This window comes from Ambystoma mexicanum, chromosome 5q (assembly GCF_040938575.1).
Source record: "Ambystoma mexicanum isolate Mex_15411 chromosome 5q, UKY_AmexF1_1, whole genome shotgun sequence".
Lineage (NCBI taxonomy): Eukaryota > Metazoa > Chordata > Amphibia > Caudata > Ambystomatidae > Ambystoma > Ambystoma mexicanum.
The window spans coordinates 1,366,162,726-1,366,189,216 of NC_090933.1; the positions used below are offsets into that span (position 1 = coordinate 1,366,162,726).

Below are 26,491 nucleotides of genomic sequence, written 5' to 3' on the forward strand. Positions count from 1 at the left end.
ACTGATCCCTGCATCTTCAAAGTCCCTGTGATAGATGTTTTGTGATCACTGCATGCTGTAGTGTATGGTGTGCATGGTGTGAGCTCTGATGCATGCTTAAATAAGCCTCGTTTGATGTATGATGTGTGATCACTGTGTGTTGTATTACATGGTGAGCATGGTTTGAGCATTGGCGCCTGTTCTGAAAGCTTCCTGGATGCTGTGTGATCACTGTATGGTGTATTCCATGGGGTAGATAGTGTGAGCAATGATTCCTGCCACTGCCAGCTTCTGGTGATGGATGCTGTGCAATAACTGTCTGCTGTATTCCAGAGAGTGCACAATGTGGGCTTTGAGGCCTGCTCCTGCAAGCTTTCTGTGGTGAATGCTGTGTGATCACTGTATGCTGTATTCATTGTGTGCACTGTGTGTACGTTGATGGGTGCTGAGCTATTACTATTTTCGGTATTCCATTGAATGGACGGTGTGAGCATTGATCCCTCCCTCTGCAAGCTTCCTATGATGGTTGCTGTGTAATAACTGCCTGCTGTATTCCATGGTGTGCACCTTGTGAGCATTGATCCCTGTACCTGCAAAGTCCCTTTTATAGATGTTGTGTGATCACTGCATGCTGTAGTCTATGGTGTGCATGGTGTGAGCTTTGATGCATACTCCTGCAAGCATGCTGTGATGGATATTGTATGATCACTGTATGCTGTATTCTATGGTGTGCATGGTTTGTGCATTCATATCTTTTCCTGCCAGATTCCTGTGATGGATGCTGTGTAACCAATATATTCTATATTCAGTGGTGTGCATGGTGTTATCATTGATGCTTGCACCTGCAAGCTTCCTGTGATGGATGCTGTGTGAGAACTGTATGCTGTATTCTATGGTGTGTACATTGTGAACATTGATGTCTGCTACTGCAAGATTCCTGTGATGGATGATGTGTTGTCACTGCATGCTGGATTACATTGTGTTAATGGTGTGAGCATTGATCCCTGGTCTTGCAAGCTCCCTGTGATGGATGCTGTGTGATGACTGTATGCTGTTTTCTATGACTTTAACATTTAATATAGTATTATGTTGCTTTTTTACATTTATTGCTGCCACTTTTAAAAAATGTTGTAAATTAAGGAGGACACTTTCTACTTAACTGTTACCCCGAATCTGCTCTTGTTTTAGGAACATAGATTGAAAAATCTGCACAGTGTATTTTGATTATCTACATCTGAAATAAAAGTACCTGTTGTATTGTAGTTTCAGTGCTTTTGCTTAACTTCCTGTCAGGTGCGTCAGCACTGGCACATCTGCGTTTATCCAGTCTGCGCTAGTACATATAAACAGTGGGAATCAGTTGCATGGTTTTATTGTATTCTGCTGCATTTTAACATTTATATTAGTATTCTGTTTCTTTTTTAACATTTATTGCTGACACTTTTAAAAACTGTTGTAAATTAAGGGAGACACTTTCTACTTAACTGTTACTCCTAATCAGTTCTTGTTTTAAGAATATATCTTGAAAAATCTGCACAGTGTGTTTTGATTATCTACCTTTGAACTACAAGCACCTGTTGTATTGTAGTTTTGGTGCTCTTAGTTAACTTCCTGTCAGGCGTGTCAGCACCGGTGCGTCTGGGATTAGCCAGTCTGCGCCAGTATATATAAACAGCAGGAATCAGCCCCACAGTTTTATAGTATTCTGTAGTATTTTAACATTTAATATTGTATTATGTTGCTTTTTTAACATTTATTGCTGCCACGTTTAAAAACTTTTGTAAACTAAGCGGGACATGTTTTACTTAACATATACTCTTAATCCACTCTTGTTATAGGAACATAGCTTGAAAAATCTGCACATAGTGTTTTGATTATCTACCTTTGAACTACAGGTACCTGTTCTATTGTAGTTTTGGTGCTCTGAGTTAACTTCCTGTCAGGTGCATCACCGCCGGCGCATCTGGGCTTAGCTAGTCTGCGCGAGTCCTCATGCAGGATGTGCCGGTGCCGTCTTACCAACAAGTGGTTCGATATAAGGGTGAGTGTGGTTTACTGGGTCTTGTGGGGTCTGTGTCCTGCTCTCGCCCTGTTCAAAGGTGCTTCCCTTTATGTTCCAATGAACATGGCCAAAGCTAAAAATCATGAAGGCCCGGGGAGAAGAGAAAAAGGTCAAGATAGTACTTCTAAACACACGATCCTTGGATAAACAAGTCATACATGCGAACGTTCACATAATGGATCATGAAGTTGACAGTATGTTTCTCACTGAGACTTGGTTGAAAATGTCTAGTGGCCCTAATATCGATCCTGCCACTCCAACTGACTATAAAAGTGTAGGTAATAATAGAGAGCATAATGCTGGATATGGGGTAGAGATTCTTACCAGACAAAACCTAGGCTTCTTCCAGTCACCTATTTTATATTTTGACTGTGAAGTGGTAATGGTTAAAACAACACCTACTCCAAAGAATTGTGTTAGCATCTTACTATTATACCACCCACCTAAGGTTACTACATCCTTCTATGAGGAAATGTTGGCCATACTGGTGTATTTGAATTAACATTTTAGTTCGACCATTGTGTTGGGAGACTTTAATAGGTGGCTGGGGAAGGCTCTGGGCTCTGAAGCCGCAAGTCTGGAACAATTGTTTAAAGAGTTTGAGTTCGAGTCGCTTGTAAAAAAAAAAAAAGAATGACTCTTTGTAAGGGAAACATACTGGGTTGGGTGATGGTCAGAAATCTCTTGGTCAGGTCATTTAAAATAACAGCATGCCCATGGTCTGATCACTTCCACCTATACCTGTACAGAAAAAGAATACAATAAAAGGTTGTGAGCAGAAACGTTAATAAAATATGACCTACTTGATCGTGTGGCCCCATAAAATTTGAAAACCCTTAGAGAACACACTAATAATCAAAATGATACGCAAACAGGAAAAACCGAGAGCAAAATGGGAATGCGGAAAAAAAAACAACCCAAGAAAACAAGGATTCCTGCAAACCATTGGCTAGGCTCTAGAGAAGCTAAATCTGTGAGGCTAAACGCAATTATTATAACACCCAGATAACCAATTTTAAAATAGTACAAAGAAAGCTTTTTGAAATACTTAAAGATTTGGAAAAAACCAAAGGCCCAATTAAATCCTTGTATTCCTACTATAGAAGACTGTGTTGCAGTCCAGAATGCTTTTGCCAATAAAGTACAGGCAGCTCAAATTACAATTCCATTAAGTCGTGCAAAAAATAGAAAGGAAGAGTAAGTACTCCTCAAGGGAGAAGTCTGGGAGTACCACTAGACCTCCTTTCACCTTCCAGAAAGTAGATACATCTAGCATGAGCCTAACACTTAAGACCATGCAACCCGCATCATGCCCAGGGAATGTCTTTCCAGTAAACATCATCCTGGACAAGGCCGAGCTTTTGCACCGTTTTTGGTGCAGTTTAACATAAGGAAGTTCCAGATCATTGTAAAAAGGTAGATGTTACCTCACTTCTAAAAAAAAACCAGGACATTATTGGAGAAATTGAAAACACTTGAGGCCTATTACAAACGTGCCGTTTCTGCTGAAGATTATTGATAAAACCAAAGCCATGCAGCTGCAGGAACATTTGGAGACAAATAAGACACTTCACCAAAAACAGTCGGGTTATAGAGCCCATCATGGTACAGAAAGTGCCTTAATAGCCCTTTACACAGGGATGCTGGCTATCATGGACAAAAGCAAATCAGGGCTGCTGCTGTTGCTGGACATATCAGCAGCCTACGATTTGGTGAACCATGAATTGCTGATAAAAAGGCTTGCAGTCAGAATTGTTCAGAAGCAGTGATTATTAAATGGTTTGACTCATTCATCAGAAACAGGATGTCTAACATTCATTGGGGAGAGGAAAACTCGGAGGCAGAATGTATTAGTGTGGAGTGCCACAGGGGGCTTGTCTCTCCTGGGCTCTTTTCAATGTATCGTGTTGCCCACTCTGTGATTTACTGGACGAGCTGGGCATCTGTTTTACAAACTATGCGGACGATACCCAGATTGTCAAGGAATTAAGCGGGGAGTATGGTAAAGACTCTAAGGACGTTTCTTTCATCTATGAGTCCATCAAGGTTTGGATGACAGTAACAGGTTGTGTATCAATGGATCCAAGACTGAGTTTCTCATATTTGGCTCCTCACAATTGCGAGCAAAACTAAATGCAGAGTATGTAGGCGACCATATCGAGCAGCAATTGATTCACACCGCTACTGCAGATTGAACACTCAGTATTACTCTTGAACCTTCTCTGAGTTCAGAAGCCCACACCAGCAATGTTGTGAGCAAATCACAATAACATCTATTTTGTTCCGGTTAATTGAACCTTTCCTTTCTCAGGCAAACTGCATTATTCTGACTAGAGCAGTACTTATGCTGAGACTGGATTTTTGTAACACCATCTAGAGTGGAGCGAATAAGAGGCGCATCCATAGGATGCAAGTATTGCAGAATGATGAAGTCTACATCGTAAAAAAGATACCACGAGGTTACCCAATCTCAGAACATAGAAGAGGTCTCCATTGGTTGGCTATTGAGGAGAGGATCAGCTTTACAATCAGCACAATTACCCATAAGTGCTTGTATGGCTCAACTCTGGCTTATCTCCAGGATGGTTTCCAGCTGCAGCAATCTTGCGCGATGACTAGGTCTTGTAACTCAATGATTTCTTGTTGCTCATGTACTAGACGAGCCACGGTAGGAGGTCGTTCTTTCCCGGTGCAGGCCGCCTTAGCATGGTATAAGCTAGCAATTGAGCTGAGGCTGATTACAGATGTGCAACGCTTCAGGACACGTTTGAAGACACTTCTGTTTAAGTGTAATTTCGATTCCTGCTCTTTTTCCCACTTTTCAGTCGTTTGCACTATTATGCCTGCAGGCTCAGGTGCATTATAAGAAAATAAATAAATAATTAAATGGTGTGCATGGTGGGAGCTTTGATGCCTTCTCATGCAAACCATCTTTGATGGAGGCTGTCAGATCACTGTATGCTTTATTCCATGGGGTGCTCAGTGTGACTATTCATCCCTGCTGCTGCATGCTTCCTGTAATGGATTCTGTGTGATCACTGCATGCTGTATTCCGTGCCGTACATGGTGTGAGCATTGATCCCTGCTCCTGCAACTTCCAGTGATAGATACTGTGTGATCATTGTATGCTGTATTCCATTGTGTGCACGTTGTGAGCATTGATACCTGCTCCTGCAAGCTTCCTGTGATGGATGCTGTGTGATCACTGTTTGCTGAATTCCATAGTGTGCATGGTGTGAGCATTGATGCCTGCTACTATAAGCCTTATGTGATGGATGCTGTCTGATCATTGTATGCTGTATTCCTTGGAGTGCACGGTGTGAGCATTGATCCCTATCCCTGCAAGATTCCTGTGATAAATGCTGTGTGATCACTGCATGCTGTTTTCCAGGGGGTGCACGGAGCAACCATTCAATCCTGCTGCTGCATGCTTCCTGTAATGGAATCAGTGTGATAACCACTGTGGTTGTGAGCATTAACAACTGCTCCTGCAAGCTTCCTGTGATGGATGCTGTGTGATCACTGCATGCTGTATTTCATGGAGTGCATTGTGTGAGCATTGATCCCTTACCCTACAAGCTTCCTGTGATAGATGCTGTGTGATCACTGTATGCTGTATTCCATGGAGTGCATGGTGGGAGCATTGATCCCACCCCCTGGAAGGTTCCTGAGATGGATGATGGGTGAACACTGTCTGCTGTATTTTATAGTATACACGGTGCAAGCAGTGACACCTGCCTTTGCAATCTTCCTGTGATGGAAGCTCTATTGCCTTGCCTGCATGGTGTGAGCATTGATGCCTGCTCGTGCATGTCCCCTGTGATGGATGCTGTGTTATCACTGTATGCTGTATTCCATGGATTGTACAGTGTGGACATGGATGATGAATACTGCCTGATCACGGTATGCTGTAATCCCTGTAGTGCACAGTGTGAGCCTTGATCGCTGTTCCTGCAATCTTCCTGTGATGGATGCTGTTTAATCACGGTATGCAGTATTTGATGGAATGCATAGTGTGAGCATTGATGTCTGCTCCCACAAGCTTCCTGTGATGGATGCTGGGTGATCATGGTGTGCTGTTTTCCATGGTGTGCACTGTCCGATCTATGAACCCTGCCCTGCTAGCTTCCTTTTATGAATTCTGTGTGATCACCTGCTGTATTCCATGGAGTGCACGGTGTGAGCATTGATGCCTGCTTGTGAAGTATTCTGTGATGGATTGTGTCTGATCACTGTATGCTTTACTCCATGATGTGTGCTGTTTCAGCACTGATCCCTGCCCCTGCAAGCTTCATGTAATGAATGCTGTCTGATCACTCTATTCCATGGAGTGCACCTTGTGAGCATTGATGCCTGCTCCTGTTAGCTTCCTGCAATGGAGGCTTTGTGATCATGGTATGCTGTATTCCATGGATTGGGCGGTGTGAACATTGATCCCGGCCTCTTAAAGCTTCCTGTCATAGATGCTGTGTGTTCATTGCATGCTGTATTCCATGGAGTGCCTGGTGTGAGAACTGATCCTGCTATTGCAAGCTTCCTGTAATGGATGGTGTGTGATCACTGTATGAGGTATTCCATGGTGTGTGTGATGTGTGCATTGATCCCTGCCCCTGAAAACTTCCATTGATGTTTACTGAGTGATCACTGTATGCTGTATTCTATGGTGTGCATGGTGTGAGCAGTGATTTGCCCCTGTAAGCTTCCTGTGATGTTTGTTGTGTGATCATTGTATGCTGTACTCTATTGTGTGCACGGTGGGAGCACTGATACCTGCCCCTGCAAGCGTCCTATGATGGATGATGTGTGAATACTGGATGCTGTATTCCATGGAGGGCATGGTGCAAGCATTGGTTCCTGCTCATGCAAGCTTCCTGTGATGGATGCTGTGTGATCACTGTATGCTGTATTCTATGGAGTAGATTGCGTGAGCATTCATATTTGCTCCTGGAAGCATCATGTGATAAATGCTGTGTGATCACTGTTCGCTGTATTGGTTTGTACAGTGTGAGAACTGATGCCTGCTCTTGTAAGCTTCCTGTGATGGATGCTGTATGATCACTCTATGCTGTTTCCCATCTAGTGCACAGTGTGAGCTTTGACCTCTGCTCCTGGAAGCTTCTTTGTGATGGATGCTGTGTGATAATTCTATTCTGGTTTCTATGGTTTGCACAGTGTCAACATTGATCCCTGTGCCTGCAAGCTTTGTGTGATGAGTGTTGTGTGATCACTGTGTGCTGTATTCTATGGTGTGCACAGTGTTTGCATTGATGTTTTATCCGGCATGCTTCCTTTGATGGATACTGTGCGATCACTGTGTGCTGTATTCTATGGTGTGCATGGTGTGACCATTCATCCCTGTTCCTGGAAGCTTCCTGTGCTGGATGATGTTTGATCACTGTATGATGTATTCCATTTTGTGCGTAGTGTGAGCATTGATCCCTACCCCAGCAAATTTCCTGTGATTTTTACTGTGTGATCACTGTATGCTGTATTCTAATGAGTGAATGGTGTGAGCATTGATCTGCCCCTGCAAGCTTCCTGTGATGTTTGTTGTGTGATCAATGTATGGGAGAAACACCCATAGAATACACGTGCAATGCTCTGCCATTGTACTATGACAGCCTCAAGAAGTACCACAACCAGTGGGTGACTGAGACTAGGGGAGGGAGGGATGCTCCGCTCGTGGCCAGAGCAGGGCTCTATGACAGAAGCATTCTGGAACACATGTCCATCTTTCTGACAGCAAAGTGCAAAGGGAAACAATTGCAGAACAGAAGAGAACATTTTAACCTCTGGAAAAGGTTTAAGGATACAGAGGAGAGCGAAAGGAGAAGGAGGGGCACACAGCAATAGTAAGGATTCTGGCCCAAGTGAGGATGGGACGACGTTAGTGGGACACAAGGGAATATATCCTCAAACAGAACGTTCCGCTTTGGGAAACACAAACCCAACCTATGTAATAACAATGGCAGCAGACCGTTTGCCCCCATATGTCTCCCATCCAGAGGTCACAGCGCATGCAGACGTTAATCCAAGAGAATTAGAAACAGCACTGACATCAACGCATTCAGAACTGGACATACTGTGGGCGGCATGCCACTTGCCTAAGGAAGATGAGTAGAAGTCAGGGGAATTTTTATTCAATAAAGACAACACGCCCATAATAATTGTACAAGTACAGCATGACGGTAAAGCAGACATCTTGAGTTACAAGAATGTTGGCACCTATTGGGGAGACGAAGGGGAGAGGAGCATGTTTGATGAGGTTGAAGACGATGAGGATAGGAAGGCAGAGCAAGCGCTTCAATGCACCCCTAGATGAAAGAACTTATGGGATGGCAGGTTGAGAAATCAAAATGCCACTAATACACAAGGGCATGGGGAGACCACATTATGTGCCGTGGGCAGAGATGGACAACAACCTAGTAAAGGTGCTTCTGGCCCTTACAGCGGACACGGCAAAATGGATAAACACATTTGAAAAGTAAACAGCCTGTTACCCCTAGCAATAGGAGACATGGAAAGCTTATTGGTGGCTGCTATCGGAGATCAGGCTGCAGATGTGTGAGATGTGTGATGTGTGAGTAAAGGCGCGATAATCGAGACTAACCCTGAGCAACGATGCACATGTTGGAGCATCCTTCAATAAAATTACAGCAATGGTGTGGGATGCGATGCAGCGATCTTTCATGAACAAACCTGTTTTGCAGTCTATTATGCAATGTACCATGGGTGATGATGAGGATGCCACCAAGTTTATTCTTAAGGCCAAGAGATGTCAGACATCCTGAGCACTCAAATAGCTGGATGCTGACATGACTGCGGTAGGAAGACAAACAACAAATACTCGCTGTTATGTATGCTCGTTGATACTGCATGCATCAGAGGCACCTAAGGTTTTAGTACCGTGGGAAGTTCCAATAATAGAGGTACAATGCCTGGTTCATTTTGCACTATGTAGAATAAAAGGCACCTTCCAGGCACTCAGCATGTGATTAGAGCTTGTCAATCCAGATGCCCTCAAATGCAAAAAAAAAACAAAGAACCTCAAGTTCTTACAAAAGCCATATTTAGTGATTGATGGAGCGAAATACGTAAACAACAAGTGGCAGGAAAATACGTTCAGTTGTGGAGCTGGAGGCCTCCTGGATGTAATGCTGTAAATTCATTGGATGGTCAGGGCCTCCAAATCCCGGTCCTTTATTACTTTATCATGTATGTTCTGACTTGTTTTCTGTGCAGGAGCTCATGTGGGACTCTGGGCGGTGCGGCTCTTCCTGTATTTGGTTTGGTGAACACAGCCTTGGGATACTCGTATGGCACCCTTGTGTAGGTTTATGACCCTGTACTCCTAGTGAATGTTTTTGGGCACCTGTGTGTGGCCCACAGAGCAGGGTATGGGCTGGTGGCTGAATTGACAGGTGCCCTGAGCGTCCTTCATTTTGGGATGCCCAGGCCCTGTCATTGGAATCAGTGGTTTCCTGATAGGAAACAAGATGGCTTCTGTGGCCTCTTGCTTTCTATCACCGGTTACCTTACTTTTCCCGAACTCCTGGGCCACCTTGACTCTGTCCCTTCCCCCTGACTGTTGGGTGGAAGTTCCATATATGGTGTTGTGGGGAAGACCAGACCAGACTATCTGTAGCCTTCCTGTGACTGTATGTTCTGGGTACGCCCCTGGGGTGGGACCTGGGTGAATGGAGTGTGTGACGAATACTCATTCTGTGTTATGGGTGTCTAGTATCTGGTGGTTGACACAATCACTGAGACAGCCCTGCCCGAAAGTGGTATGAATGCAGTGTGTAGTGCTGAATGGCAGAGTGCTTGTCCAAATCCACGTTCTGTGTGGTGAGTGTCTGGATAAAGAAGAATGGCCTGAATGCACCGTGTGCATGATTGGCTGCCTGACTGCCTGAATGCCCTTCTGAGTGATTGGTTGCCGGAGTGTGACCCAGCAGAGTGAATGGGAGATCAACAGTATATATGGGGGACTCTCACTGATAGAAATCGCTCAGAAGCTGAAGTAGAAACGGACCTTGAAACTGACGCTTAACTTTGAAGCCCACTGGAAGAAGAAGAACTGCTGCTGCTGTCCTTCGCTAATCTAAAAGCTGGTGGGCCTTCAAGGAACTTATCCAAGAGAGGACCTGTTTAGGAGACCAATCCCCGAGCCACGAGGGACCATTGTGCACCAGCTGATCTTTGTCAAAGCTCCCTGGTAGACAGACCTATGAAAGGCTGCCGACCAGAGAAGGGGACCACCAAGGAGAACGAAGAGAAGCACTGGACAGCCATCCACCGTCACCGACCACCGTCACTGACCGGAGCCACGGTGCTCTCTTTGCCTAAGAACATTTGATCCAAGGACTTCCTTGTTCATCACCGTTGACTGATTTCATCCTGCCGGAGAGATTCATGGCTGCCACCGACAGAGGAGAATCCGCTGGTGGATTTCCACCACTCGAAGACTGCAGAGACGCTGGAGGACTCGACGCCTTTGCTGGGTCAAAGTTCTTAAGTAACTCTTTGCGGATATGAACACTCATCGTCAAGGTGCCACGCACGCCTCAGCTTGCAGGATGTGTTCGGCCGATTGTCAACGAGCACCGCAAGAACTGAAGCTGCTGCCACAACAACAGTGTTCACCCTTTTTCTTCACCGAATCGCGATGACCCGTGGCTCCTGCCTGAAAGGGAGTGCACTCAAGAAGGGGCCATCCATGACTCATCGAAGAACTCAATATAACCAGGTACTTTGGGGTCGTAGACGTATTTAGAAGGAAATAAGGCTCTTGAGAACACTATATGGGCTGGGGTTGTATGATATATCTTTAATACAGGTTGCCCAGGTGGGGGGATCTCCACATAGAGCTGTGTCTAGGTAAACAGGGCCAGTATTCTGCCTATTGTTCTAACCAACTGCTTTTCCTCCTATGTCTATTGTTAGTTCTCTTTATTACTGGACTTGTGTGAAATTTAAACTAAGTCCAGTGGATGCACTTTAATGAAATCTGATAGTGATTGTGGTACCACTTAGAACTGTGTATATGTTTGCCATTGTAGATTAACGGAGCACAAAGCGAGTTATTGTGATTCTGTATATAACCTTGAAACTTAATGATATAAAGACTGTATTTTCACAAATACAGTGTGTGGACAGTCCTTTGTGGGTGCTTGGGAACTACACTGTACTTGAGAACCAGCCTGCATCACCTCCTGAGAAGCAAGGGCTTGATTGCTTGTCCATTGCTACTAACAATAGAGAATCCTGGCTGGGGTCCTCTGTATCTCTCCTCTGCCATAGACAGCAGGAGTACAGACACCCCCACTGGTCTTTACACTGGAATACGAAGAGAACACTGTGGCATTGGTGGAAAGAACTTGTGCACCAACATGGACAGAGCATTTCCCAAAACTGATATGTACTGCAGGAATGGAGAAGTGAGTGAAAGTGCACCGAGAGGAGAATGATGAGCTGTGCTTCCACCGGGAAATTACTGTTTTTGTTGGATCCAATGAGAGGTGCAACAGGACATTGTTGATTCCAGACCTGAAGAGGGGCACGGCGGCTGTGATGGACTAATCCTGGGTGTTTGGCCAACAAGCGTACTTGCACCTATCACCATCATGGAGGGGCAACTGTTCGCTGGCAACACTACACTCAGCACTACTGGTAGTCCCAGAAGAACATTTGATAGGGGGGCCAATACCTGACACAACACCAGCAGTTTCCCCAGCAGTTGAAGAACGGAACCCAATACCACTGCCAGAATTTCATGTCTTGCCCGGCAGGAGCCAACATGATAAGCTGCGGAGGAAGAAGAGAGCCTCAAGCTATCTATCAAAAGACTTGACAGCACTGCTTGAGGAGATGCCCTAAGAATACTGGCTGTTCACCTCTCCGGAAACTTTTTTGCATCCCTCTAGCTACCCGGTGTAAAGGCAAGAACTAATGCTAATTGGCTGCAGCTCATATGATGGGAACTGGTCCAGTTGGTGTTAGGAAGAATCCTGTGCAGTTCCCTTGGGGAACACTGCAAAAAGATTAAGACTACAGGAGTAAGCAGTAAACCCAATTGGTAGCACCACCCAGATTTACCTGGTAGCTGTGGCTGAGCAGTCAGACTTCTCTCAAGAAGAGTAGGGCAGTATGTAGAGTATACACAATAGGGACAAAACACAGTAGAGCAAACAAAAACTGACCCGAGCTTTGTATAAAAAGTATATAATTATTTATTTAAAACACACTTTAGGCAATACACTAGCACTCTCAGTAAAAAGTAATCAAAAACACAGTCAGGTAAGTTTATACACCTCCCTTGATAACTATCAGACAAGTCAGGGTTAAAGCACAACTATTTGTTAAGACAGAAGTGAGCGCTTAACCTAGATGACACAAAAGGCAGAGCATAAAATAAAACAATTCCCGACACTTTTAAGAGTTCAGAGCAAGGGGATAAAGGCAGTTTATACTGTAGAGCCAAAGTTCATAGGCCAGGCCCACTTTAAATGGGGCAAAGCGAAATGTGCCCAGGATCACACGGTTTAAAGTGCAATAAAAGTCTTTGCAGAGAGTTCAAAAGAGGTTTGGGTGAGTCAAAAGATATAGTTAGAAGGCCTGGAGCCAGCCCAGTTTAGAAGTAAAGGATTTAAGGGTCACCTTTAGCAATCTGTAGAAAGGGAGGACAGGCAGGACACAGTACCTTGTAGAGAAAGGAAGCTCCAGCGGGGGCAGTTGTTCCGGCAGTGGTTGAAGTTTGGGTTTCCGACCAGGGGAAAAGAAGATCTCATCGAGGAGGAAACTTGGAGTCGTTGCACTGAACAGGGGTGAAACCAGCCGCGGAGTTCTGATTAAAAGGTGCGGTCCTTTTATTCGCGGTCAAAAGTGGTGAGCTTGGCTATCCAGCCGCCAGGGTGCTTGGCACGGCTGATTCGACCAAGTAACGTCTTTGGAAGTGAAAAAGGGCAAACTGGTTGGTCCTACCAGCTCAAAGGGAGAAGACTCTCCAGCAGAAGATCTTCTCTGTTGTTGGAAAAATGGTGAGTTTGTTGCAGCAGGGCTTCACCGGTGGTGTCGTCGGGTTGCAGGTGGCTCAGATTCTTCCCTCTTCGGATTCTTAGGTCATGTGGCGACTTCTGAAGTTCCAGTCCCAAAGGCCCTGCTTTTATGCAGAAAAACCACGATTCTAGGCGGCTCACCACTGGGCCAATCAGAGTAGAGTGTGACTTGGGTTGCCGAGGCAACACAGTCCAGGGTGCCAATTCCCCCCTCCACCTCTACTGTGGAACCCAGACAGAGTGGCACCATTTGGAGGGCTTCTGTGGAGAAGCCCGCCAAAATGTGGAACAAAGGGCTCGACCTTGGTCAGAGTTACAGAGACAAACACAAACACCATTTTAGGTTTGAGTTCTGGCAAAAAGACCCAACTGGGGATTTAATATTAAATAAATAAACCAGCGGTATCTTTAACATTGCACCAAAAAGTGGTGCGTTTAAAATGAATGGGAAAATACTATAGAAAATATTCTGGTGGAATATTTCGGTGGTAACAACTGCCACCAGCCAGAAACGCAACAAGGGGGGACTGAACAGTGCCCTCTTGAAAACAGACCCAGGGGCAATCGAATTACCCCTTACCAGTACTTCCACATTATGATGGTTTGTACTGGTTCTGTTCACAATTTTGGACTAGTAAAGCCAATGGTGACTTTACAGGCCCTGGGAGACAGTAGTCAGTCCCAGGGTATGGAGTCTATGTTAGGGGGTCACTGTGACACCCCTGTGGTACTGCACTGAGGGTGCTGTGTACCACACATACAGAAAAAACAGATGATACCCTATGGAGTAAAAAGAAACCCCAAAGCCCATAAGCACATAACTAGTCAAAGACATACCTCAAATCATGCCTAAGAGTGGGAGTAAAAGAGTCTCACTCTTAGCAGGAGAAAAAAAACAAACCCCAAAAATCCAGCAAAGCTGCTGGGGGACTCACTAGGTTTGGGAAATTAGCCTTATAAGAGAATTCTCCCTAACACTTTGTGAATGATAACGAGCAGGGGGTAAATGTCATGAAGGTCAAGCTGTATTCCCTGAGGTTGATGATGATTCAGAACAGATTTGTCCTTTAAATTCTGACGGCAATGGAAGGAGGCATGTGCAAAAAGATTGTGGATTCATGTGGCACATTCATTCCTCTCGAAGATGCAGAAAATGGGTAATTGGTCCACATAGCAGAGGCAGTACATGACCTGGGGATACGCATGAAGAAAGAAGCTAGAATCCAAGGAGGTGATTGGTTCAATATTGCTTTTGACTGGGCACCATCCTGGCTTGGAGCCCTTGTGAAGATGCTGGTTCCTGTCATCGTGTTCATCCTGTTTTTTTTCTGCACGTGCCAAATGGAACTCTGCTGTTGTGCCAATGCAGAGCTAGTAGTGCAATGATGATGGTTTCAATGGGTGTTTCAATGGCCCCTCATAATACAAAGAAATAGAAATACAAATGGACCACCCTATCCCCTGCATGTTCCCCATACCCTACAGAGATGAGGTAGATAGACTGAACCACATGATTATCCTTCCTCTACTTGACCCTGAAAATTATAAAGAAGTATGGGTAGATTTAGCAGGGGAAGGTGGATGTATCTGTATAATATGCACAAGCAGGAGAAAGCCTGCAGGATGTATGTAGGACTTGGATGCCAATAAAGGGAACAGCACCAAATGCGGTAAGGAGGGAAAGTGAACAGAGTATGCATAGGAATGTGTTGCTGTAGAAGTAATGAAAGGGGGCATGCTGGGAAGGAAATGAACCGTTCACACCCCCTAGGCACTTAAGAGTGAGGCGAGTCCCATAGTATCTATGTGATTATTGTGGCAGCCGAAAAAGCCAACATTTTTTTAAACCTCTTTATACCACATATATGAGACCTCCGCAGCACCCACATATTGATATTATATTTTATACCCCCACATATATATGTGGTGTAAGGGGGTTTGTTTGTTTGTTTGTTTGTTTTATTCACTTATAATGCGCACCAGACCCGCAGGTATCCGGGCGCAGCAGTATAGAAAATGCGAAGCTTAAGTTGCAGGGTGGGGTCATGGGATATATACACTGTACAAATACAAAATACAAAATATAGACTGCAAAATATCACAGGAAGGCAGCAGTTGCGATTTACATGCAGAATAAATATAAAATATGATCAAGACAGAGGGTAAAAAACAATGCCATTTTCGTCCATTGTAATTGTGAGGGCGACATTTTGGTATGATTCCAGTCCCATAGATAGATGTGGGGTGTACCACGGGGAGAGGGCCCCGCTAAGGAACACAGCATAAAAACAATATTGAATGAGATACAGATGTATAGCTGTAGTGCATGAATATAGAGAGATTCCATTTGTTTAGTTATGGTTGATACATTCAGAGCTGCATGGCTGTGTGGTAAACACAGGCCCGATGAAGAAATCTTAACAAGCCCAAGCGCTGATGGTAGAAGGACACGTGCTGATAATTCCCATAACAACTTGCACTTGCTCCTAAAACTGTTGGGAATACTTGTTATCCCAAAAAGGAATGTGCACTGCAAGGCCATGAGACAGCATCAGGCACCACACTGTGCACATTCATCACAGCAAGGCCAGAAGCAGCCCTCCAACCCCCCCCCCACCCAGCCCACAAGGAGTTACAACACCCACAACTGACCCAGCCCAGGCCCCCTGAATTCTGCAATAGTAGATGACCTCAGACCACCAACCATAAACCCAGTGGCCACAAAACATCTGACTGAACACACTAATTTCACATTATTTCACATTTATTTATTTGAGTAGCTGTAGTGACTTTGTTTCTTTCCTTTTCTTCAGTTACTTGTTTTGTAAAGTTCGTTTCTGAACATATACAAATAAATAAAAAAAATAAATAAAAAAAATAAAAATAAGGATATTCTTTGTAATATGAGGTACAGGGTGTGATAAATTATAGTCCACAATGCGTGTGGAAACCTTGGGTGCAGAGAGTGAAGAATGTGTGGGTCAGCATGATCGAGATTCTCAGGTACACACCATAATGATAGACTTGCATTGTCTTGCAATAGTAACTTACTAGGAGGATGACCTTCATTCCCTGGGGAGATGACCCCAGCTGAGCCCACGTGATGGAAGTCGGATGGATGGTACTGAGGCCAATCGCTGCCTGGCATCCCCTATGGAGCAGGACCATGCATAGGGTCTCACCAACCAGCCACACATCATTTTTACTATATGACATAGCCATGATGATGTGTTGGCTTGTAACCTCCTGCTTGTACCATTGTTTGGCAGAACATTCACGAGCAGCAGAGTTCCTTACTTGCATACTTATTTTTGTGCTATCAAACTGTGTTATACTAGCAAGAAATCTCTTGTTCTTTTTCCTTAATGGGTTGTATTTTTTCTGTTGTAATAATTCAGGGGCATGCCTTCAAATGCCAGTACCTCACCGCCTTTACCCATGGTGGAAAGTGCTATGAACACACTTGTCTGCCCCAGGGGTACTACTGGAGTCCAAGCATCTTTAACAGAATACTACACACCGACCTAAGAAACATCCAAGCACCAAGGATGATCACCAGTACTTGGATGTTATGCTTGTATGTAGCAACAGTGAGCAGCACTCCCGAAGGGACTCTATGATGCTGTTACAACTGTTAGCCCGAAAGGGATACAAAGTTGACAAGGCTACATTACAATATTGCCAACAAGAACTACTTGGCAGTAAACACTGAATGTGTTCAATTTACCACACCCAAGCAAACAGCATTGTGGAGAGGATCAGTGGCCTTCTGAAGAGCAAACTGTGAAAGCTTTGTACAACGTTGAAAAAGAAATTGGGTGCATTGCTTACCCTTGGCATTCTTCGGTTTATGCACATAGCCAAGCAAAGAACACTACTTATCACCCCATGAGGTGGTAACTGGCCAGCGCATAAACACACCCATATCCCCTGTCAGGAAGGCATCAGATGCCCATAAGACAGCAGTGATTTTAGGAGAAGAATTCAAAGAATATTTGATAACTTTAACACATGCCATCAGATAGATCTCCAACAGATTGCCCTGTCCCATGCAAAAGGAGCATCAGATACCATGAACACAACTGTGACTACATCCCCACCCACCCAACCGCTGCTGCCTGCAGATTTCATTTACATCAGAAGTTTTGTCCGTAAATGGAACAATCTGAGATACCATGGCCCCTGCGAAGTGGTGTTTTCCATGCACCTCGATGTAAAGGTGAAAGGGATTTGTTATTGAATATACCTCTCAGGTGTCCGCAAAGGATCACAAAATGCAACACAAGCACATTAAGAATAAATAAACATGGTCCACCTACCTTAGTGTTGTTAATTAAAAACAATTGCTTCATTTGTTCTATACAAATCTTTCTCTCTGTCTCTCTGTCTCTCTGTCATCCTCTGTCTCCCTCTCTCTCTATCTCTCTCTCTCTCTCTCTCTCCCTCTCCCTCTCCCTCTATCTCTCTCTCTCTCTCTCTCTCTCTCTCTCTCTCTCTCTCTCTCTCTCTCTCTGTCTCTTTCTCCCTCTCTACTCCTCCACTCTGCCTTTTGTGCGCATTTTTTACTTTCCTCAGAAATCAAGAAGGTGGAACCAGCAACTTCTAAATCTTCAATGGAAATTAAAAAATAGCTTAATTATAATGTTAGTCATGGATGTTTATGTTCTTATATATGCGGAATGCATTTTAGTGCAATATTATTTGCAATTTTAATGTTTAGTTTAGTAATTTATTGGAGAGCTTCTTTTATATTCGGACCTCATACAAAAAAGTGGGGAGGGCAGGATGTAGGAGGAGATGTATTCAGAAATATAACCAACAGTACTAGAAATATGTACAATGATAGTAACAAACTTATTAACAATGTTACCAAATGAACAACTCTAGCATTATCAGATAATGGGAGATTGGATGGAACCTTCAACCTGCTTCAGCTCTACAGTACCAAATTTGGAAAATGTGTCATTTCACGTCTATCACTGCTAAACTTACCAAAACATATTTTTTTTCATGTTTCACTGTGCTTTCCTTACACCCCAACGAATTGCTATGGTTGTGGATAATACACCCAAGAATTGCTGGTCATGTGATTAAATGAATGCTGATTTTCTCCATTTAATTTTTAAATATACATTTGTTTATACTTTTTGGACTAAGATTTGGTCATGTCTTCAATTGATTTTTCATTTCACAGAACCTCTATCACTCTCTATTGTAAATCTGACTATACCATTGCACGACAAATTAATTCTCCAACTTTATTTGATTTACTATTGCCTTTCATAACATTTCATAACATTACCTCTAACTGGAAGAATACATCCAACCTATCTCATAACGGCTGGTTGAATTCTATGCTCTACTCATCCCACTCCTTCCCCATTGTCTTCTGTCATGTATCTTTGCTCTAGTCTCCCCCTGTCTGTCTTAATATTTATTCAAAAACAATCACATTGAACTTATTGTATTTAAATAGTTTTATCAATCGTTATAGATATAATACTTTGAGAGAATATAATTGTTAAAACTTGTTTACCATATACTTGTTTTACCTGTTGATTAAATCAGTTAATAAAACATTATTAAACAAAAAAAACAATGTTACCAAATTAAAGAATATCGCTGTACGGATGGGTATGACTGTGGACATCCATGATAACACCAGCACCATAAGTGTGGGAAGCAAACCTATTAGAAAACCCACTAAATAAAACAAAAAAAGAGGTAAAATGGCAAGCAAAATATGACGACTATCATGGGCTTGGCCTTGATGCCATTTTTGATGTACGACCTCCTGAAATGACGAACAGAGGGTACACTGATGAGTGCAGTATGGAGAGAAACAGCAAATGGAAGCTGTCATGTCTGTTCTCTGATCATGCATGCATCATGGGCACCAAAGGTACTAGTACCCAAGAAGTCTAAATTATAGAAGCACAGTGCCTGGTTCATCCTGTGCTATGTAGGATTAAAGGCACCTTTCAAGCACACAGTGCACGATTCAAACTCGTCGACCCAGATCCTATGCAGTGTAATAATCTAAGAGACGTTAAGTGCTTGCAACAACCATATTTAGTTATCCAGGCATTGAAATGTATCAACAGCAAATGGCAAGACGCCACACTCAGCTGTCTGGCAGAGGGCTTGTTGGGCTATGAAGAAGAACTCCTGGCTCGAGTGGAGGCGACATGCACACAGATATGGACAGAGCACATCACACAGTTGATATGGACTGCAGCAAAGGAAAACAAAGTGAAAGTGCTCTGAGAAGAGACTTATGAACTCTGCTTCCACAGTGAAAGAACTATCTTTATTGGGTCCAATGAGAAATGCAACAGAACGCTCCTGATTCCAGACCTGAAGAAGGGCACGGAAGCTGTGACCAACAAGCATACGTGCACCTCATGTAGGGGCTACTATTTGCTGCCTTTATTATACTCAGCGTTGCTAGTAATCCCAGAAGAGCATTTGCAAGGGGGGGCAATACACAACGCAGCGCCAACCATTTGCCCCGCATTCAATGAACATAACCTGCCACCACCACCAGAATTTCACATTCTGCCCGGAAAAGGGAATTATGGGAAGTTGCGAAGGAAGAAACGATCATTAAACTATTTATCTAGAGATTCAGCAGCAGTGCTTGCAGAAATCCCTAATGAATGCAGACTTTTTAATTCCACTGATACCTTCTACACCTCACTTTTACTACCCGGCGTGCAAGCTGCAGAAAACCCAACATGGCTGCAAAAAGTCTGTTGGGAACAGGTACAGCTGGCAAACAACACCAAGTATGCGTTCAACATCATAAAGGTCAAGCTGCATGCCCTGAGGCTGTTAATAATGCAGAACCACTATGTCCCTGATATGTTCACTGCAATGGAAGGAGGCTTGTGCCGAAAACTCAGGGATTCATGTTGCATATTCGTTCTGCTCGAAGGCATGGATTACAGATCATAATCCCACATAATTGCAGCCGTACATGGTCTGGGAGTTTGCATGGAAAAAGCAGTAATCCAAGGGGATAGTTGGTTTGACATTGCATTTGAAGGTCTTGAGGTGGTTCCAGAACTGGAGATGGTTCTCCTCAAGTTTGAAAGAGGCAGGGAGGCTGTTGCCCAGGACTGTCCTGTCTATGTTATAGTCCTCTTGTGTGCCCTTGTTGGGCAGGGCATTGAACAGTCCATGTGCCAATGTCATAGGTTAAGCATTAGGAGGGTTCTTCATGGTCAGCAACCCTTCATGATTTGAGGTGCAGCTTGAAGTATTGCAGTTAGCTCCCACCTGAGCCCAGCCACTGACCTATGGGTGTCAAACTGTTCATGAATGTCCCTTGAAACAAGTCTCTACCTATGTTACTCTCAGGGGCTGGTTTCTAGGTGCCTACTCACGCTGGTGAGTGTTATGGGGTCATCAGTCACAGTGTCTCTGTTTTATTTTCAGGGCAGCGCCTAGGTTCTGGTCTAACTGGTAAGTCTGCTTTATCCCCAGTAGACTTGCTTGCATGTTTGTGTTAATTGGCTTGTCTTGTAGGCACACCAGCCCTTTGTGTTCTGCTAGACAGGTCTTTTCTTGCAGGAGCTCTGGCGTAATTCACCATGCTCTCTGATGGTGATGGTTTATAGTGACTTGTTCGAATGGCATATTTTTGAATGCCATTTTCTGGACACAATTTTGCCGATTTTTTTTTTTCGAATGTTTATTTTTTTAATTTTTTTTTAAATTGGTGGTTCCCCCCAGGTCCCCCCTTTTTTAACACTTTGTTTTACTTACGAAACCAAAAAAAATATATAAAAAATAAAAAAATAATACATTAAAAAAAAATGTTCGGCAAAATGACCAGATACCCTGTCTGATGCCTGATCTGCTGATTAGCAGCAGTGTCCTTCAGTAGTTGGCCTTCCAGCCTTGTACACATGTTGGGCACACTGACTCCAGATAGTGTTTTAATAATACAATTTGTTTCCTTTTGAGGTAAGGTGGTGCCGTCTGCTGCCTGTGTATTTCCTGGGCCACTTTCTCATACGTGCTGCGTGATACAGGTCACACCATGACGGGGTCAGGCTAAGAATTGCTGGTGCTACGGTGATAGTCGGTCTGCACAGCATTGGGGCGTGGGGTGTTGCTCCCTCCATCATCTTGGAATCCAGAGGCCTTGAGATCTGCTGCAGTGATGTCTGCTGGCAGGCAAGGTGATAGGGGCACGTCCTGTACCATCTTCTTCCTCAGTGTGATGGGGCATTCAGCAGGCCTCGCTGGAAGCACAGAGCAAACTAACGAGGAACTCACTGCCTGAGCTTTCTGGAGTTTTGTCCTCCAGCTGAGGAATCATGACCTTCTACGTCCTCACGACATTACTCATGTGACAACATCACAGGCAGCAGCTCCTCCCCTCTCCCCTTTCTGCAACTCTGTGATGTAAGAATTAACTGAGAGCTGTTGGGCTCCCTCTCCCCGCTCGCTGATGGATAGTGCCCACCTTGTCCATGAGACCGGGGAAGCCCCGTGCCCCAATCGTGCTCTCTGCCCTTCAGAGCCACGACGGTAGCACCCCCCCCCCCCCAATGTTTTGGTGCTCCACCAGTCAGGAGCGTTTGGGAGGCAGGTCTCCCTATCCCTTACGGGGCCTTCGCAGGTGGTACTGACAGGGCTCTCTGCCCCTTGGTGTCCTGCTGAGCTCCCTTCACGGGTGTGCGCTAGTCAGAAGCAGTGTGGGGACAGGCTGGGTTCTTCTTGGGATTGGTATACAGTCGATCCCACCTTTGTCGCCAAATGTTACACTGTTGTCACCTGACCTCGTCATTATGGTGATGCCCTTCAGTGTAGACCGGCCCGGTGTGCCCATGATGCGTTTGCATGCAGCACTGGAGTAATCACACAGACATGGCTGAAGTCTGTTACTGCAACTGCTGAGCAGGAGACCCCTCAGCACCTTTATTAGCGCAGGCCACACGTTTGCACACGTGGCCCCAACATGTGACTGTGCACGAGCTCACGTTACAACAGCAGCTGAGGTGGATAGACTGAGAGGTAGGTTGACAGAAAGGGTGTAATAAATGGACAGACACATTGCTTTGTAGATTGATAAATACATAGTCATAACTAGTTATTGATAGATAGAATGATAGATATAGATAGACAGAGATAGATAGATAAATACAGATACACATCAACACCAAAGAAAAAGACAGCGGGAAAGGCAGAACAGGAAGAAAGTGTCAAGTTACTCCCCCAAACGTTGGATTCTTTTGTGACATTTGGGAGACCTGTGGTACATCCTCCATCTCGCACTCAATCTCAGGCAGTTCAGTCTCTTTCCATGCAGTAACTGTCTGTGGGTGCTTTCTATGTGCACATAGAGCAGGCATTCATTACTTATCATACATATGTGACGTCAAGCAGCTCCAGTTGTGATCACCTCCGACATGTCATGAATGAAGTGCCATTTGTAATGCTCCCTCCGTCTAACGTGCACCCAAACACGCATGCCCCATTGATGACCTGCACATGACAATTCACACTACAGATAAAAGCACATATCCTATTCATTGGACATCAGGATGTTGGTGCCTTCATCTATTCAGGGCGAGGTGCACCACCTTTTATGCAATTGTTTGAAAAGACCCCATCTGAAGGAAGCCAACTCTATATGGACTTAGAAATGAGCATCCATGTCTCACTGTCTGTCTCTGTCTTTTTCACCCTCATGCATCTATGCCTCACTCTCCATCTCTCTATCTCTTTCACCCATGAGCATCCATGACTCACTCCCTCTCTCTGTCTCTTTCACCCTCGAACATCCATGCCTCATTCCATCTGCATATCTCTTTCACCCTCAAGCATTCATGCATCACTCTGTGGGTCAGTTTCCTTCACCCTCCAGCAACTATGCCTCAGTCCCTCTCTCTGTCTCGTACACCCTCGTGCATCCATGCCTCAGTCACTCTCTCTGTCTCATAAACCCTCATGCATCCATGCCTCACTCCTTCTTTCACCCTCGAGCATCCATGTCCCACTCTGTCTCTTTCATCCTCTAGCATCCATGCCTCAGACCCTTTTTCTCTCTCTCACCTGAGCATCCATGTTCCGTTCTCTGTCTCTGTCTCTTACACCCTCCAGCATCCATGTTTCACTCTATGTCTCTTTCACCCTCCAGCATCCATGCCTCAGATCCTCTCTCTCTCTCTATCACCCTCCAGCAGCCATGATCCACTCTTGCTCTCATTCCTCTGAGCATACATGTTTCACTTTCTGTCTCTGTCTTTCTCAGCCCTGAGCATCCATGTCTCACTCTTTGTCACTTTCACCCCCCAGAATCCATGCCTCAGACCCTCTCTTTCACCCCCGAGCATCCATGTTCCTCTCTCTGTCTCTGTCTCTTACACCCACCAGCATCCATGTTTCCCTCTCTCTCTCTTTCACTCTCAAGCATCCATGCCTCAGACCCCCCCTCTCTCACTCGCCCCCGAACACCCATGTTCTACTCTCTGTCTCTTACACCCTCCAGCATCCATGACTCAGACCCTCTCTCTCTCTCTATCACCCCTGAGCATCCATGTTGCCCTCTCTGTCTCTTACACTCTCCAGCATCCATGTTTTACTAACTGTCTCTTCCACCCTCGAGAATCCATGTTTCACTTTCTGTCTCGTTCACCCCGAGCATCCATGTTCCGCTCTCTGCCTCTGTCTCTTACACTCTCCAGCATCAATTTTTCACTCTCTGTCTCTTTCACCCTCACTCCCATGTGTAAGGATCATAATTCTGTCAGGATCACAAAAACTGTGGATCATTCAAAGAAGATTCACTAGGCACATATTAACATAACCTAACATAACATAACATAACATAACATAACCTAACCTAACATAACATAACATAACATAACATAACATAACCTAACCTAACCTAACCTAACCTAACCTAACCTAACCTAACCTAACCTAACCTAACATAACATAACATAACATAACATAACATAACCTAACATAACATAACATAACTAAAGTAAGGAACTGAATGGCAGGTGATACTCACTCGGACAAACAGCAGAGACACTCAGGATATTGCAGAGGAGCACAAGATGACCCAACATCCTTGCGCTGCTGTAAATAAAATGACAATTACTTTTACAAGAAGAAACTGTGCAGTAAATCATGTTGATGAAACAGAAACTCCTCCTTCGGACATGGGTTCCTTTGCAGGAGGCAGTACTGGAGTCATGACGGTAAGTGTCTCACAGGTACTGGAGGAAGAAGACTAGAAGACTCATTGGAACCACAGGATTCCCCAGGACCCCTTCCCACCTTCCTCAGTCTAAGCCCCCTACAGGCACAAGTCTTACCAAGTTAGAGGGTCTGGTGGGTGGCACCCCTGGGTCCTTAGTGGAGATGTTTGAGTCTGGGGTCTGCAGAGGCTTCTCAGAGATGAGCAGACAGGAGGAAGGACTGGTTCCTCGGGTGAATGTGAAGTTGGGATGAGGTCAGGAATGTTCTGTCATGAGAGGACACAGGTAGGGCTGCAGATGAGGACACTGGAGGGGAAGAGAGAGCTCTGAGACAGATGAAGCAGCGTCTTTACATAAAGGTAAACAGGAGGCAGGGGGCTGGGCTTCAGAGTGCAGGAAAGCACCTCGAGGCGAGGCGCATGAGTCATCAGCCTTATGTACAGGCAGTCTGTTGGCAGAGCTGCTGATGGGCTTTGTCATGAGTTTGGCTCGTGGTGCTGGAGCTAACAGGTGAACATTAACTCCTGGTAGCACTGCAACCACTTAAGCAGCAGCCCTGCAGTAGAAGAACCATGTGATTAAATGCTTGTGTATTCCAGGACTGTTCCCTTCCACTTCTCCCCTCTTCCCACCACCACAAAAAGAGGCCCAGCTATGAACCAGAGCCCCAAAGCACACAACTTCCATAGTGTTCCCCTTCTGTGCAAGTGCACATAATACTTTCATGCAGAGGCAACACCATCCCCTCGCACTCCTGAAGTGGTAACACACCTGCACAAAATGCAGAGTAAGTCAGTACCTACTGAGCAGGGCGGGCCGTCACAAGTAACCACGCTGACTCTAATCACAATTCCAAGGGTCTTTATTTAAAACTATCAAAAATGGTTGCTTTCTTTTCATTCATCAGGTCGAATAAGTTGGGAAAGTTGATTCTAAGGCCGTCACTTTCCTCTCTCAACTTCACCGGACCGGGTTCCACCTCCCAGTCCCAGAAGTCCCTAATGGGTTGTTAGTAACTATAGATCGGTAACCCAATCTTTCTTCCCTCTAGTCTTCCAGTGTTTGCCCTACGTCGATGGCTAGCTGACTCCCTAGTGAACTTCTAGCTTCTCATCTCCTGTCGTTAGTCTCTGCAAATAGGGAATGGTGCCTCATTTTACTCTGCATCACAAACACTTCTTTCACAACCTCTCACTTCTGACCCATCACTATTCTGATCTCGTAAGCTATTCTCCTCCCACCACATCACTGTCCCTTCCAATCTCTCACTCTGCCTTTCCACCTCCACCCTTCGATCTTACTTCCTTTCCCACTCCTATTCTGTTTATCAGTTGTACTCCCAAGTGTGCTTTTACCTCTGTCATTCCTTCTCCCTTCTTCCTCTCAATCTACTCCCCCACCTCTTACAGTTCCTCTCGTAATAATTTCTATTTCACTTAATGTCAATCGCTACTCCTATTCTTTCCCTCACTGTCACTCTTCCCACTCTCCTTCTACCACTGTTCTATTCCACTACTAGTACTAGAGTTTGCCCACTGGCTGCAAGTAGTGTAATAGTATGTGTACAGAAGTGGACAGGGTGTGTGGCAGCTGGCTTATTGGACTGCCCCAAGGTTGTGGCCACTGGGCAGATTCTTGGGTGTATGGCTGTATTATGCTGTGGTAATTGTGGCTAGAAACTAGAGTCTTGGGTGCATGGCAGGAGGCTGCAAGTAGTGTACATACACCCAAGAGTCTAGGGCCTGGCTACAACCGCTGCAGCATAATACGACCATGCACCAAAAATAAATATGACACTGGCGTATGGATTGCACAAATATGTGTATAGAAATGCAATTTGCTGATTACAAATAAGTATGACACCAATAATTGTATACTCACTGTATATATTGTTGATGCACTGTGCATCTTCTTTTAACTCATTGATAGAATTCTGTGGAAGTGGCAATAGCAGATTTGAATATTGTGGCACTGTGGGCACATATTGTGCTTCATTATAAGGCTGGCGGCCACGGTATGAATGATGCCAGTAAGGCACTAGCACCGTTCATACCAGGCCTCCGCATTAAGAGTTCTGCTCGTGAGTACCTGATAGCCTGCCAGGTCTTACCTGGCGGGCTGTGTGGCACCCGCGAGCAAACCTAGTAATTCCACTGGCACCGTTATTAACG

The 26,491-nt window shown here is 44.7% G+C and overlaps 1 protein-coding gene across 1 annotated transcript in view; it reads right to left on the reverse strand.

Annotated features, from left to right (window-relative positions):
* Positions 1-24,626, reverse strand: part of LOC138498429 (scavenger receptor cysteine-rich type 1 protein M130-like) — a 950,335-nt gene extending 925,709 nt beyond the window's left edge. Inside the window, exons 1-2 of the mRNA XM_069622185.1 lie at positions 24,438-24,626; positions 24,131-24,198 (exon numbers count right to left, since the gene is read on the reverse strand). Of these exons, the coding sequence (XP_069478286.1) occupies positions 24,131-24,188 (58 nt within the window). The 5' untranslated portion in view covers positions 24,189-24,198; positions 24,438-24,626. The remainder of the gene's footprint in view (positions 1-24,130; positions 24,199-24,437) is intronic.
* Positions 24,627-26,491: the final 1,865 nt, after the last annotated feature.